The sequence below is a fragment of the Bison bison genome, unplaced genomic scaffold, assembly GCF_000754665.1.
Source record: "Bison bison bison isolate TAMUID 2011002044 unplaced genomic scaffold, Bison_UMD1.0 scf7180017864097, whole genome shotgun sequence".
Classification (NCBI taxonomy): Eukaryota; Metazoa; Chordata; class Mammalia; order Artiodactyla; family Bovidae; genus Bison; species Bison bison.
Window position 1 is genome coordinate 1,096,119 of NW_011494669.1, and position 12,082 is coordinate 1,108,200.

Sequence of the window (12,082 nt, forward strand, 5' to 3'; positions counted from 1 at the left end):
AAAAATAAAAAAAAAAAAAAAAAAAAAACTTCTGCCATGGTTTTGCGCGTGCGTAAACACACACACACACACACACACACACACACAATGGAGGGGGGCCCAGGAAAGCACAACAGGGAATCAAAACAAAGAGAACCTCCACATAGACTTTCCTGTGTGGGCCTGAGCCCCACCACCTTCACCCTCATATTGCTAGATACAAATGCAGTGCTATTGCTTTATAAATGCAGACACTTGGTCCTTCCTGGGACCATGGTGGACCTTTTGGAAGCAGAGAAGATTCTGGAGGTTTGGTAAGTATGCAATGAAGCACTGGGAGCAATGCAATCTCGTTCCACTCTGAGAAAGAAAAACCGTGGAATAGCTGTGTGTGTGTGCTCAGTCACGTCCAACCCTTTGTAACCCCACAAACTACAGCCTGCCAGGCTCCTCTGTCCATGAGATCTTCCCAGCAAGAATACTGGAGTGGGTTGCCATTTCCTCCTCCAGAATAGCTATATGGTGATGCATAAAGAGCTGGTTGATTTACCTCCTACAAACTGATCATTTATTTCTAGAGGTTCCGTGACTCTGTCATCTCCAAGTTGGAGTAGAGTGAGAATACTGCCAGCACTTAGCCCCCGCTTGGTGGGGGTTGAGGGCATGCTCAGTGTACTTGGCAGGAGTTGCTTCAGCAATTTATCCCTAACTTTCCCCAACCAAGTTAAATGTCCAGAATAAGAAAGAAATGGAGATTTGAGAGTAGACAGGGTTGAAAATAGATTAACTTTGCAGAATAACTCAGAAGAGTTGCCCAATTCATCCCCCCCAATTGCTGCAGTAGAAGAATAAAATGAAAAAGGAGAGCTTCACTTTTGTTAGTAGAAACATTACATCACTACTCCTAAATTTAATGCGGTTGTCTTATCTCATGTTTTCTTAGGGTTTGTAGCCTTTGCCACCATGCCTGAACTGGCACAAAGAATCAAAATGAACTTTGCCTTGGGTCCTGTGGTCTCTTTCAAATATCCCACGGGCATTTTTACCAGATTTTTCCAACTTCCAAGTTCTGCAATCAAGGTAAGTTCTTCCTTTTGCCACAGTGTATATGAGGATCTCCTTTTGGAGGATAGACCCTTATTATTTGAAAATCTATGAAACAAAAGTAGGACATTTTGAAATCTGTAGATCCCAGACTCTGGGGGCAGGTGCTGTGTGTGTGTGTGTGTGTGTGTGTGTGTCTACGTCACAGCATCTACAGCTCTCATATATAACTCACTATACTCAGTTATTAACAGACCTGAGTATAACTCAGAATTTCTAGCTGAGCTGACTGCTACGGCAGTTTCCTTTTTCTGTTCTTGTTCCACTGGGCATGTCAATGAATTCACAGTGCTCAAATGGAAGACATTTTTCGATTTGATCACTGATGTCCTTGACTTTGATGTTAGATAAGTTGGAATAATATACCCCTTTCCATATGGGAGCTTGCTTCAATTTACTAAAGCGAAAATGCCAAAGCCTAAAGGTTTTACAGCTGAATTATTCATTCAACTATTTATTGGTTATTTTCCATTGGTTGGAAAACTGCATTCAACTATTTATTGGTTATTTTCCATTGGTTGGAAAACTGGTTTGATGGTCAATTGTGAATTTAAGATTTTATCCATTAAAAGTTTTTCTCTGTTTGCTTTTTGTTTCTCTAAAAAGCTCACTGACTAGTATTTTATCAAGATTGCCCCTTAAATGTGAATTGAAGGATAAAATAAGTTGTGGCCAAAATGAGATCAAAGAGACAAGTCAGGATATCAATAATTCATTTTTAAGATGAGATCCTGGTTTGTGGTGGAGAGGTAGGAATGGGAAAAAAAAAAGGATTTGTGAGTTAACACAAGGAAGAACTTTCATGAGACCTCATGATTGATTTGATAGTAGGTTTTTGGTATTGTTTAATAAACTTAGTTCTAGGAGGTCTGCTAGGTCTTCAGCTTCAGCTGATCAACTTCAGCTTCTCTACCATCTTCAGGTGATAGAGGCATAGATTTGAATTACTGTGATGTTGAATGGTTTGCCTTGGAAACGAACCGAGATCATTCTGTCACTTTTGTGGTTGCACCCAAGTACTGCATTTTGGACTCTTGTTGATTATGAGGACTACTCCATTTCTTCTGTGGGATTCTTGCCCATAATAGTAGACGTCATGGTCATTTGAATTAAATTCACCCATTCCCGTTCATTTTAGTTCACTGATTCTTAAGATGTTTATGTTTATTCTTACCATCTCCTGCTTGACCACGTCCAATTTTCGTTAATTCATTGCTCTAACACTCCAGGTTCTTATGCAATACTGTTTTCAGTATCATATCTTTTTGTTCTTTTATACAGTTCATGAGGTTCTCACTGCAAGTGTACTGGAGTGATTTGACATTCCCTCCTCCAGTGGATCATATTTTGTGGGGAAAGACTAGAGATCTCTTCAGGAAATTGGAGATATCAAGGGAACATTTCACCCAAAGATGGGTACAGTAAAGGAGAGAAGCAGTAGAGACCTAGCAGACATTGAAGAAATTAAGAAGAGATAGAAATAAAACATGGAAGAACTGTACAACAAAGATCTTAATGAACTGGGTTAGTACAATGATGTGGTCATTCACCCAGAGCCAGACATTCTGGAGTGCGAAGTTAAGTGGGCCTTAGAAATCACTGATGTTAATAAAGCTAATGGATGCAATGGAATTCCAATAGAACTAATCAAAACCTTAAAGGATAATGCCATCAAGGTGTTGCATTCAATATGTCAGCAAATCTGGATGACCCAGCAGTGGCCACAGGACTGGAAAAGGTCAGTCCTCATTTCGATCCCCAAGAAGAGTAGTACTAAAGCATGTGCTAACCATTGGAAAATTGTACTTATTTCCCATGCTAGTAAGGTCATGCTTAAAATATTGCATGCTAGGCTTCAGCATTTTGTGAGCCAAGAACTTTCAAATGTCCAAGCTGGGTTTAGAAAAGAAAAGAAACCAGAAATCAAATTGCCAGCATTTGCTGGATCATAGAGAAAGCAAGGGAATTCCAGAAAAAAAGGTCTATGTCTGTTTTATCAACTATGCTAAAGCCTTTGACTCTGTGGTCATAACAAACTGTGGAAAGCTCTTAACGAGATGGGAATACCAAACCATCTTACCTGTCTTCTGAGAAACCTGTCTGTGGGTTGAGAAGCAAAAGTTGGAACCCTGTATAGAACAGCTGATTGATTCAAGATTGAGAAAGCAGTATGACAAGGCTGTCTGTTGTCACTCTGTTTAACCTATACACTGAGCATATCATAAGAAATGCCGGGCTAGAATCAAGATATACAGGAAAAATATCAACAACCTCAGATATTCAAATACTGCCACTCTAATAGCAGAAAGTGAAGAGGAACTAAAGAGCCTCTTGATGAGAGTGAAGAGGGAGAGTGACAAAGATGGCTTGAAACTAATATTAAAAAACCTAAGATCATGGCATCCAGTCCCATCACTTCATGGCAAACAGAAGGGGGGAAGGTGGAAGTAGTGACAGATTTCCCCTTCTTGGGCTCTAAAATCACTACAGATGGTGACTGCAGCCCTGAAATCAGAAAGTGATTGCTTCTTGGCAGGAAAGTTGTGACAAACCTACACATGTGTTGAAAAACAGAGACATCACTCTTCCAACAAAGATCCATATAGTCAAGCTATGGTCTTCCCAATGGTCATGTGCAGTTGTGACAGCTGAACTGTCAGAGAGCCAAAGAATTGATACCTTTGAACTGTGGTGCTGGAGAAGACTCCTGAAAGTCCCTTGGACACCAAGGAGATCAAACCAGTCAATCTTAAGGGAAGTCAACCCTGAATATTTGTTGGAAGTACTGATGCTAAAGCTGAAGTTCCAGTATTCTGGTCATCTGATGTGAACAGTCAACTCACTGGAGAAGTCCCTGATACTGGGAAAGATTGAGAGAAGAAGGAGAAGAGGGTGTCAGAGAATGAAATGGCTGAATGGACATGAACCAATGCAATGGACATGAATTTGAGCAAACTTCGGGAGATGGTGAGGGACAGGGAGGCCTAGTGTACTGCAGTCCATGGGGTCTCAAAGAGTCAGACACGACTGGGCAACTGAACAACAGCAACAATAAACAGGGATTCCCAGGTGGCTCAGTGATAAAGAATCCACCTGCCAATGCAGGAGATGCAGAGATATGGGTTCAATCCCTGGGTCAGGAAGATCCCCTGAAGGAGGAAATGGCAGTTCACTCCAGTATTCTTGCTGGGAAAATTCCATGGACAGGGGAGCCTAGAGAGCTACAATCTATGGATTTGCAAAGAGTGGGACACAACTGAATGACTGAGTACAATGCTTCCCTCATAGCTCAGTTGGTAAAGAATCTGCCTGCAATGCAGGAGACCTAGGTTAGATTCCTGGGTTGGGAAAATCCCCTGGAGAAGGAAATGGCAATCCACTTCAGTATTCTTGCCTGGAAAATGCCATGGACAGAGGAGCCTGGCGGGCTACAGTCCATGGGGTTGCAAGACTCGGACACGACTTAGCGACTAAACCACAATGTAACTTCCCTTTTGTGTGATTGATAGTTCTATTTCAAAATGTGTTGGCATCCATTAATTTGGGATGTTTTCTACATTGGGGCAGAGTTAAGCAGGCAAACTGCTGCTGCTAAATCAAGTCAGTTGTGTCCGATGCTGTGCGACCCCATAGACAGCAGCCCACCAGGCTCCCCCGTCCCTGGGATTCTCCAGGCAAGAACACTGGAGTGGGTTGCCATTTCCCTCTCCAATGCATGAAAGTGAAAAATGAAAGTGAAGTCGCTCAGTCATGCCCCACTCTTAGCGACCCCATGGACTGCAGCCTGCCAGGCTCCTCCATCCATGGGATTTTCCAGGCAAGAGTACTGGAGTGGGTTGCCATTGCCTTCTCCAAGCAGGCAAACTAGTTAAAGTAAATCCAGAGATAGACACATGTATCACTAAGTTTACCTGTTTTGCATATGTATTGCTTTGCCTACATAGGTCAGGTCTGAGGTTGGTATTTCCCCTAATTTATCTCAGTTTCTAATTCCCTATTAAACTTTCTGCCAATTTAAGTCCCATTCTCTACTCCTACCCCTCCATAATATCTGTTGCCCCAGAAGCTCCAGTCATTCCATCGGAGATCCGCACCCAAGCTTGCTTTTATAAACTCTAGAAGTTTTAATCAAGCTGTCGCCCATGACATCATTTTCTTCTATCCAATGGCACCCTCCCTTCAGTACACTTTCCTCTACTTTTTAGCATGAAAGTCATGCACTCTGGTACACTATCAGAAAGGTGATGTGTACATGGGTAAAACCCTGCTTTTCTTTCCTAATCAAGGCAATGTTTGATCTTAAAGAAGAAACTGTTCTACTTCTTTTGCCAGTTAATGAGAAATATAGGTAATCCCTGATTGGACTGATGTCAGGGGAGCTTTCATAATGGATAAATTAACTAATCTGGGGCTGAAGATCATTGCTACCATCTCCTTGTAAATTACGTTTGATGATATTCCCTAGGTAAAGATTGATTTATAAATAGTTACTTTTCCAAAATAACTTGGTCTCCTTGAGCAAAACAGGAAAAAAATAAATGAATATAAATAGATTCCTAAGAATTCTCATTCCGGGGTGAAGGGAATGTCAAGAAGTCTGAAAATGATTCTTGAAAGAATAATTATTTTTTATTTTTTACAGAAGTTGTTTGGTACCAAAGGTTTCTTTTTAGAAGAAAGTATAGGGAAGTCACCTTCTATCAAAATCTGCAACAATAAAATATTATGGGTGATATGTAGAGAATTTATGTCTTTATGGGCAGGATCCAACAAGAAAAACATGAATATGGTATGTATAATGATTCGAGGGCCGTTTGATGCTTTTAGAAATTCCAGCTTTCCTTTGGTTCTTCTTTTTGTTTTTTATTCATTTATTTTTGGCTGTGCTGGGTCTTTGTTGCTGTGCAGGATTTCTCTGGTTGCAGGGAGTAGGGGCTACTCTCTAGTTGAGGTGCGTGGGCTTCTCATTGCAGTGGCTTCTCTTGTTCTGGAGAACAGGTTCCAGGCACGCTGGCTTTAGTAGTGTGGTTCCTGGGCTCTAGAGCACAGGCTCAATAGTTGTGGCCCATGGGCTTAGTTGCTCCACGATATGTGGAATCTTCCCAGATCTGGGATCAAACCTGTGTCTTCTGCATTGGCAGGTGGGTTCTTTACCACTTAGCCACCAAGGAAGTTCCCTTTGTTTCATTTTGATGCATCTATCATATTACATAAATTAATGCAGTGTTCTTAACTCATTTTAAAGGCAGAGATTTTCTCTGCCTAGAAGATTAGATATTCAGTGTGAAGACTGGAGAAGAGAATAGGCAGCTTCATCCTTTCATCTCTGGTCAAATTTAAGCTAATAGTTGTCCAACAATAGGTAGCAGTTTCACATGTTTGGAATTAGCCACCACTTACTATAGTCAGCTTGATTTTATAATACAATGCATTAAAAAATAAAATAAAATCCTAGGAAAGAGGCTTTAAACTTATTCTTTGTGCCCTGTCTTGTTGGATCACGTTAGCCTCAAATAAAATGCACCACTTGAAACATATAAAACAGCATGGAATGGAATGGAATGGATTCTGCCTTGCCATTCTACTGCAATATTTGTTTATTCATTCTTAGCATAATTATTCTCTGCTTCTTAAAGGCACAGTTTTTTCATTGGGTGGTCATTGCTTTAATATGTTTTGTTTTGTTTTATCTTCAGAGCCGAATGGATGTGTATATGTCCCATGCTCCCACTGGATCATCAATACAGAACATCCTGCATTTAAAACAGGTAGTGTCTTTGTCACGGAAAACCATTCCCCTTATTTTCTTTATATTTGAAAGGACAGAGTTAGCATGTCTGTTCTAAGAAGCTTGGCAGCTAGCTTCCATTTAACCTTTTTCTGCATCTTTATAGTTGCATTTCCCCGGATTTTAAGAGAAAGAACAAGGTATGTGCAGACCAAGTCAGTCACATAAATGAATCCCATTTTCAATACGAGCTTGTAAAGTAGGCTCTGAGCTGAAACTAAACAAACTTGGAGAACCTCAGAAGAACTGAGCCTTCCCCAGAGAGAAATACCTGCCGTTTGATTTCCCTCAGTGAGTCTCGGGTTCTCACTAGCTTTTCCTTCAAACCAAGGAATTCATGGCCTCCCTTTCTCTTGATCTTGTTTTGCACACTGACAAATTTATTTATATCCTCCGGTGATGCAGAAGCCTTATTTTCTTCCCAGCATACAGTATACTTTTCTAAGATTTGCTATTAACAATCGTAATTCTTATTCTGAACACTACTTTTCTATAAAACATTTCATTCCAGCTTTACCATTCTGATGAATTCAGAGCTTATGACTGGGGAAGTGAAGCTGAAAACAGGCGTCACTACAATCAGGTGAGTTACTCAGAGCAACCCTAGAAGGCTGGCTTTGAAAAATTATCATGATAAATTATTTGACAGTAAAAAGAATCCTAGCTGGCACTTGGTCACATTCACATTGGTATACAGAGATTTCTCATAGTGTATTTTAAATATTTATTTATTTCAAAAAATCTAAAAATAAAAGAAGTATATACTAAGGAAATTAAACTGTTTATAATCCCTCCACCCAGAGATAACTAGATAGATCAATATTTTGTTACATTTCTTCCAATCACAACATCACTGCTTTTCCACAACTTTCAATCTTGTTTTTTACTTATAGTCATAGCAAAACATAACTAATGTTGCAAGAGACATTTTTAATATAATTGTAATGGCTGCATAATAATTAAAATTGTATGATAAAATTTATATAGTAACTGAATACATACTTCTTGATACCAACAGAAAAAAATAAAATTGCACATAGAAGTTAAGAGAATTATCCACTTGTGGGGAGTGGAGTCTTAAGGCATCTTTTTCCCTCTAACTTTCCATACCAAAATTTATGTATTCATTTAGCCATCCGATACTTTTAATCAACGCTGTTGCCAAGCTTCCATTTTTTTTTCTAAGTCAGAAGCTGGGCTTCTCAGTATGAACTAAAAATGTTAAATTAAATTTTTCCTTTATTTTCCCAAACTGGCATACTTAAAGCTATGGGTACAAACAGAGGTCAATTAAATTGTTTCTGGACCTCAAATGAGTCGATCAGACCAGTAAATTTCTCAGTTGTTGTTTAGTCAATAGGTCATGTCCAACTGTTTTGTAATGCCATGGACATTAGCCTGCCAGGCTCCTCTGCCCATGGAATTTCCCAGGCAAGAATATTGGAGTGGGTTGCCACTTCCTTCTCTCGGGATCTTTTCCACCCAGGGATTGAACCCATGTCTCCTGTATTGTCAAGAGGATCCTTTACTGCTGAGCCATCAGGGAAGCCCTCAATTTCTCAGTAACAGATTGAATTGTTAGGGAAATGAATCTGCTAGCTTCTAAGACAATGAGTGTGGTATATAATTATATTATTTTTTATTAGCATGATTAAGATGTGATTTACGTACAGTATAAGTCACTGATTTTATATGTTCAACTCAGTGTTTCAACGAATATATCCATTCATGTAACCATATCACAAGCAAGATATTGAACATTTTCATTACCCACAAAAGTTTTCTCCTATTTCTCAGACAATATAAATTCACAGATGCATATATTTGCAAATGCTTAGAAAAAGGCCAAAAAATAAACAGCACATGTTAAAGTGATAACTCTCAAGAAAAGGAAGAAAGAAAAGGTGAAGTGGATGCAGATAAAGGAGTAAAAGGAGGCTCTTATTTTGGATTTCACACACTTTTGTTCTCTTTCATTGTTTTTCATGAACATGTTATATTTATATATTGTTTATATTTACAAGAAAATAAGACCAAAAAATCACATACACATAAAACCATTATTATCAAGTTCTCTTTTTTCAGCTTTATTGAGGCAAAACTGACCCAAAAGATTTAATATTGAAGCATATGATGTGAAAATTGAGACTGTAAATGTTCTCAGAATTTACAGTTAAGCTAGCTGGGCCTACCCTACTCCAGGCCAATTCTATTTTATTTGCTTGCAATTTTGTATCATTGGAAGTCAGTTTTTATTTTATTTTATTTTTAAACTTTACAATATTGTATTAGTTTTGCCAAATATCGAAATGAATCCACCACAGGTATACATGTGTTCCCCATCCTGAACCCTCCTCCCTTCTCCCTCCCCATACCATCCCTCTGGGTGGTCCCAGTGCACCAGCCCCAAGCATCCAGTATCGTGCATCGAACCTGGACTGGAAGTCAATTTTTATTCCGTTCTCAACAGTGTGTCCTCTTCATAAGTTCCCAACACAACCTCTGTGTCCATTTTATGTTTTCTTGAGAATAAAAAGATTAACTTATATAAGCCTTATGAGGGTAGGAATTTTCTTCTGTTTTGTTCAGTATTGTGCCAGCTGGTAGAGTAGCTGGCACTCAATAGTCCCTTGATAATCATTTGTTCTGTGAATGAAATTTCTTAACTTCCCTCTAATCCACCTTAAAATCTATCTGTCTTTTTGATTCTGTCTTTCCTTTCACTCTCAGAATATGATGGTCCTCTTATCCAAGTTATCCTGTCTTGTGTCCTCAATCCCATCTCTTCTCATCTATTCTTACTGGCTTCTCTTACTATCTTAAATGAACTCCTGTTTCATACAAAAAAACAAACAGAAACCCTTCCCTCAAGCCTTCAATTCTATCAATCCATGCTTCCATCATTCTGTTTTTATCAACATTTTTTAATATCTAAATATGTTAAGTATCTCTACTTCTCCACTCACTCCTGAACACTGGAAAAGGTAGTTTGAGTCTTCATCCTTTTATTATAGCTGTTCTATTTAAGGTACCTTCCCTGGTGGCTCAGACTATAAAGAGTCTCCCTGCAATGTGAAACATCTGGGTTCAATCCCTGGATGGGGAAGATCCCCTGGAGAAGGAAATGGCAACTCATTCCAGTATTCTTGCCTGGAAAACCCCGTGGATGGAGGAGCCTGGCAGGCCTCAGTCCATGGGATCATTTGTGGCTTTTAATTGCCAAACATAATTGCCTGTTCTCACTTGTAGTGTTAGTTACCATAGACTCCTTGCAACTTACCACCCAGACTTGGGTTTCCATAATGTAACACTCTGTTTTTTTTCCCTCCCTTTTTGATTGCTCTCTTTATCCTCTCACTAGCTACTCTCTAACCCTCACTGCTCTCAATTATCAGAATTCTCCACAATTCTTCCCATATCTCTCCCCTTTGTGTTTGAATAGTTTAGCCATCTCTACAGCTTCAACTGAGGGCTTCGCTGGTGGTTCAGTGGCAAAGAATAGGACTGCCAGTGCCTGAGATGTGGATTCAATCCCTGGGTCAGGAAGATCCCCGGAGAAGGAAATGGCAACCCACTCCAGTAATCTCGCCTGGGAAATCTCATGGACAGAGGAGCCTGATGGGCTATAGTCCATGTCATCACAGAATCAGACATGATTTAGCGACTGAACAACAGCTTCAGTTATCCTGCTCTGAGGATAATCCAAACTGCCTGCCTGTATTTTTTCGGGACCCCTTCCCAACAAATTTCTTCAAGTCATCCCACAAACTAGGCAGAGCTATGAGAAATGACCCTGCCTTGTCTCTAAAACTTCTGAAGGATGCCCAACTGCCTTAACCTGGCATTTAGACCTTGACTGTCTCCAGTCTTATATCTTACCGTATTCCCTTACATAGTTTCTTTTTGGGGTACACTGGGCAGCTTGCCATTCCTGACCATGGCACACATGCTCTATCTGCCTGCCCACCTTCATCCTTATCTTTAAAATACAACCTTTCCTCAATGAAAATGACAGTGTTAGTTGCTCGGATGTGTCCAACTCTTTGCAACCCCTTGGATGGTAGCCCACTAGTCTCCCCTGTCCATGGGATTCTCCAGGCAAGAATACTGGAGTGGGTAACCAAGCTCTTCTCCAGGGGATCTTCCTGACCCGTGGATCAAATCCCAATCTCCTGCATTTCAGGCAGACGTTTTACCATCTGAAGCACCAGGGAAGCCCTTCAAATGACTGCTCTTTACATGAAACCTCAGTTGAAAATAATTTCTTCTTTGTCTTCATTTCCATCGTATTTGGGGAATGTTTTGTAGCATTTAACATACCCTCCTTTGTATCAGATCAGATCAGATCAGTTGCTCAGTCGTGTCCAACTCTTTGCAACCCCATGAATTGCAGCACGCCAGGCCTCCCTGTCCATCACCAACTCCCGGAGTTCACTCAGACTCACGTCCATCGAGTCAGTGATGCCATCCAGCCATCTCATCCTCTGTCGTCCCCTTCTCCTCCTGCCCCCAATCCCTCCCAGCATCAGAGTCTTTTCCAATGAGTCAACTCTTCGCATGAGGTGGCCAAAGTACTGGAGTTTCAGCTTCAGGATCATTACTTCCAAAGAAATCCCAGGGCTGATCTCCTTCAGAATGGACTGGTTGGATCTCCTTGCAGTCCATGGGACTCTCAAGAGTCTTCTCCAGCACCACAGTTCAAAAGCATCAATTCTTCAGCGCTCAGCCTTCTTCACAGTCCAACTCTCACATCCATACGTGACCACAGGAAAAACCATAGCCTTGACTAGACGAACCTCTGTTGGCTAAGTAATGTCTCTGCTTTTGAATATGCTATCTAGATTGGTCATAACTTTCCTTCCAAGGAGTAAGCCTCTTTTAATTTCATGGCTGCAGTCACCATCTGTAGTGATTTTGGAACCCAGAAAAATAAAGTCTAACACTGTTTCCACATCTATTCCCCATGAAGTGATGGGACCACATGCCATGATCTTCGTTTTCTGAATGTTGAGCTTTAAGCCAACTTTTTCACTCTCCACTTTCACTTTCATCAAGAGGCTTTTTAGTTCCTCTTCACTTTCTGCCATAAGGGTGGTGTCATCTGCATATCTGAGGTTATTGATATTTCTCCCGGCAATCTTGATTCCAGTTTGTGTTTTTTCCAGTCCAGCATTTCTCATGATGTACACTGCATATAAGTTAAATAAACAG

General features: G+C 40.3%; 1 protein-coding gene across 1 annotated transcript in view; it reads left to right on the forward strand.

Annotated features, from left to right (window-relative positions):
- LIPN (lipase, family member N) overlaps positions 1-12,082 on the forward strand; it is a 21,122-nt gene that overhangs the window by 8,338 nt on the left and 702 nt on the right. Inside the window, exons 5-8 of the mRNA XM_010838534.1 lie at positions 923-1,059; positions 5,726-5,872; positions 6,780-6,851; positions 7,383-7,454. Of these exons, the coding sequence (XP_010836836.1) occupies positions 923-1,059; positions 5,726-5,872; positions 6,780-6,851; positions 7,383-7,454 (428 nt within the window). The remainder of the gene's footprint in view (positions 1-922; positions 1,060-5,725; positions 5,873-6,779; positions 6,852-7,382; positions 7,455-12,082) is intronic.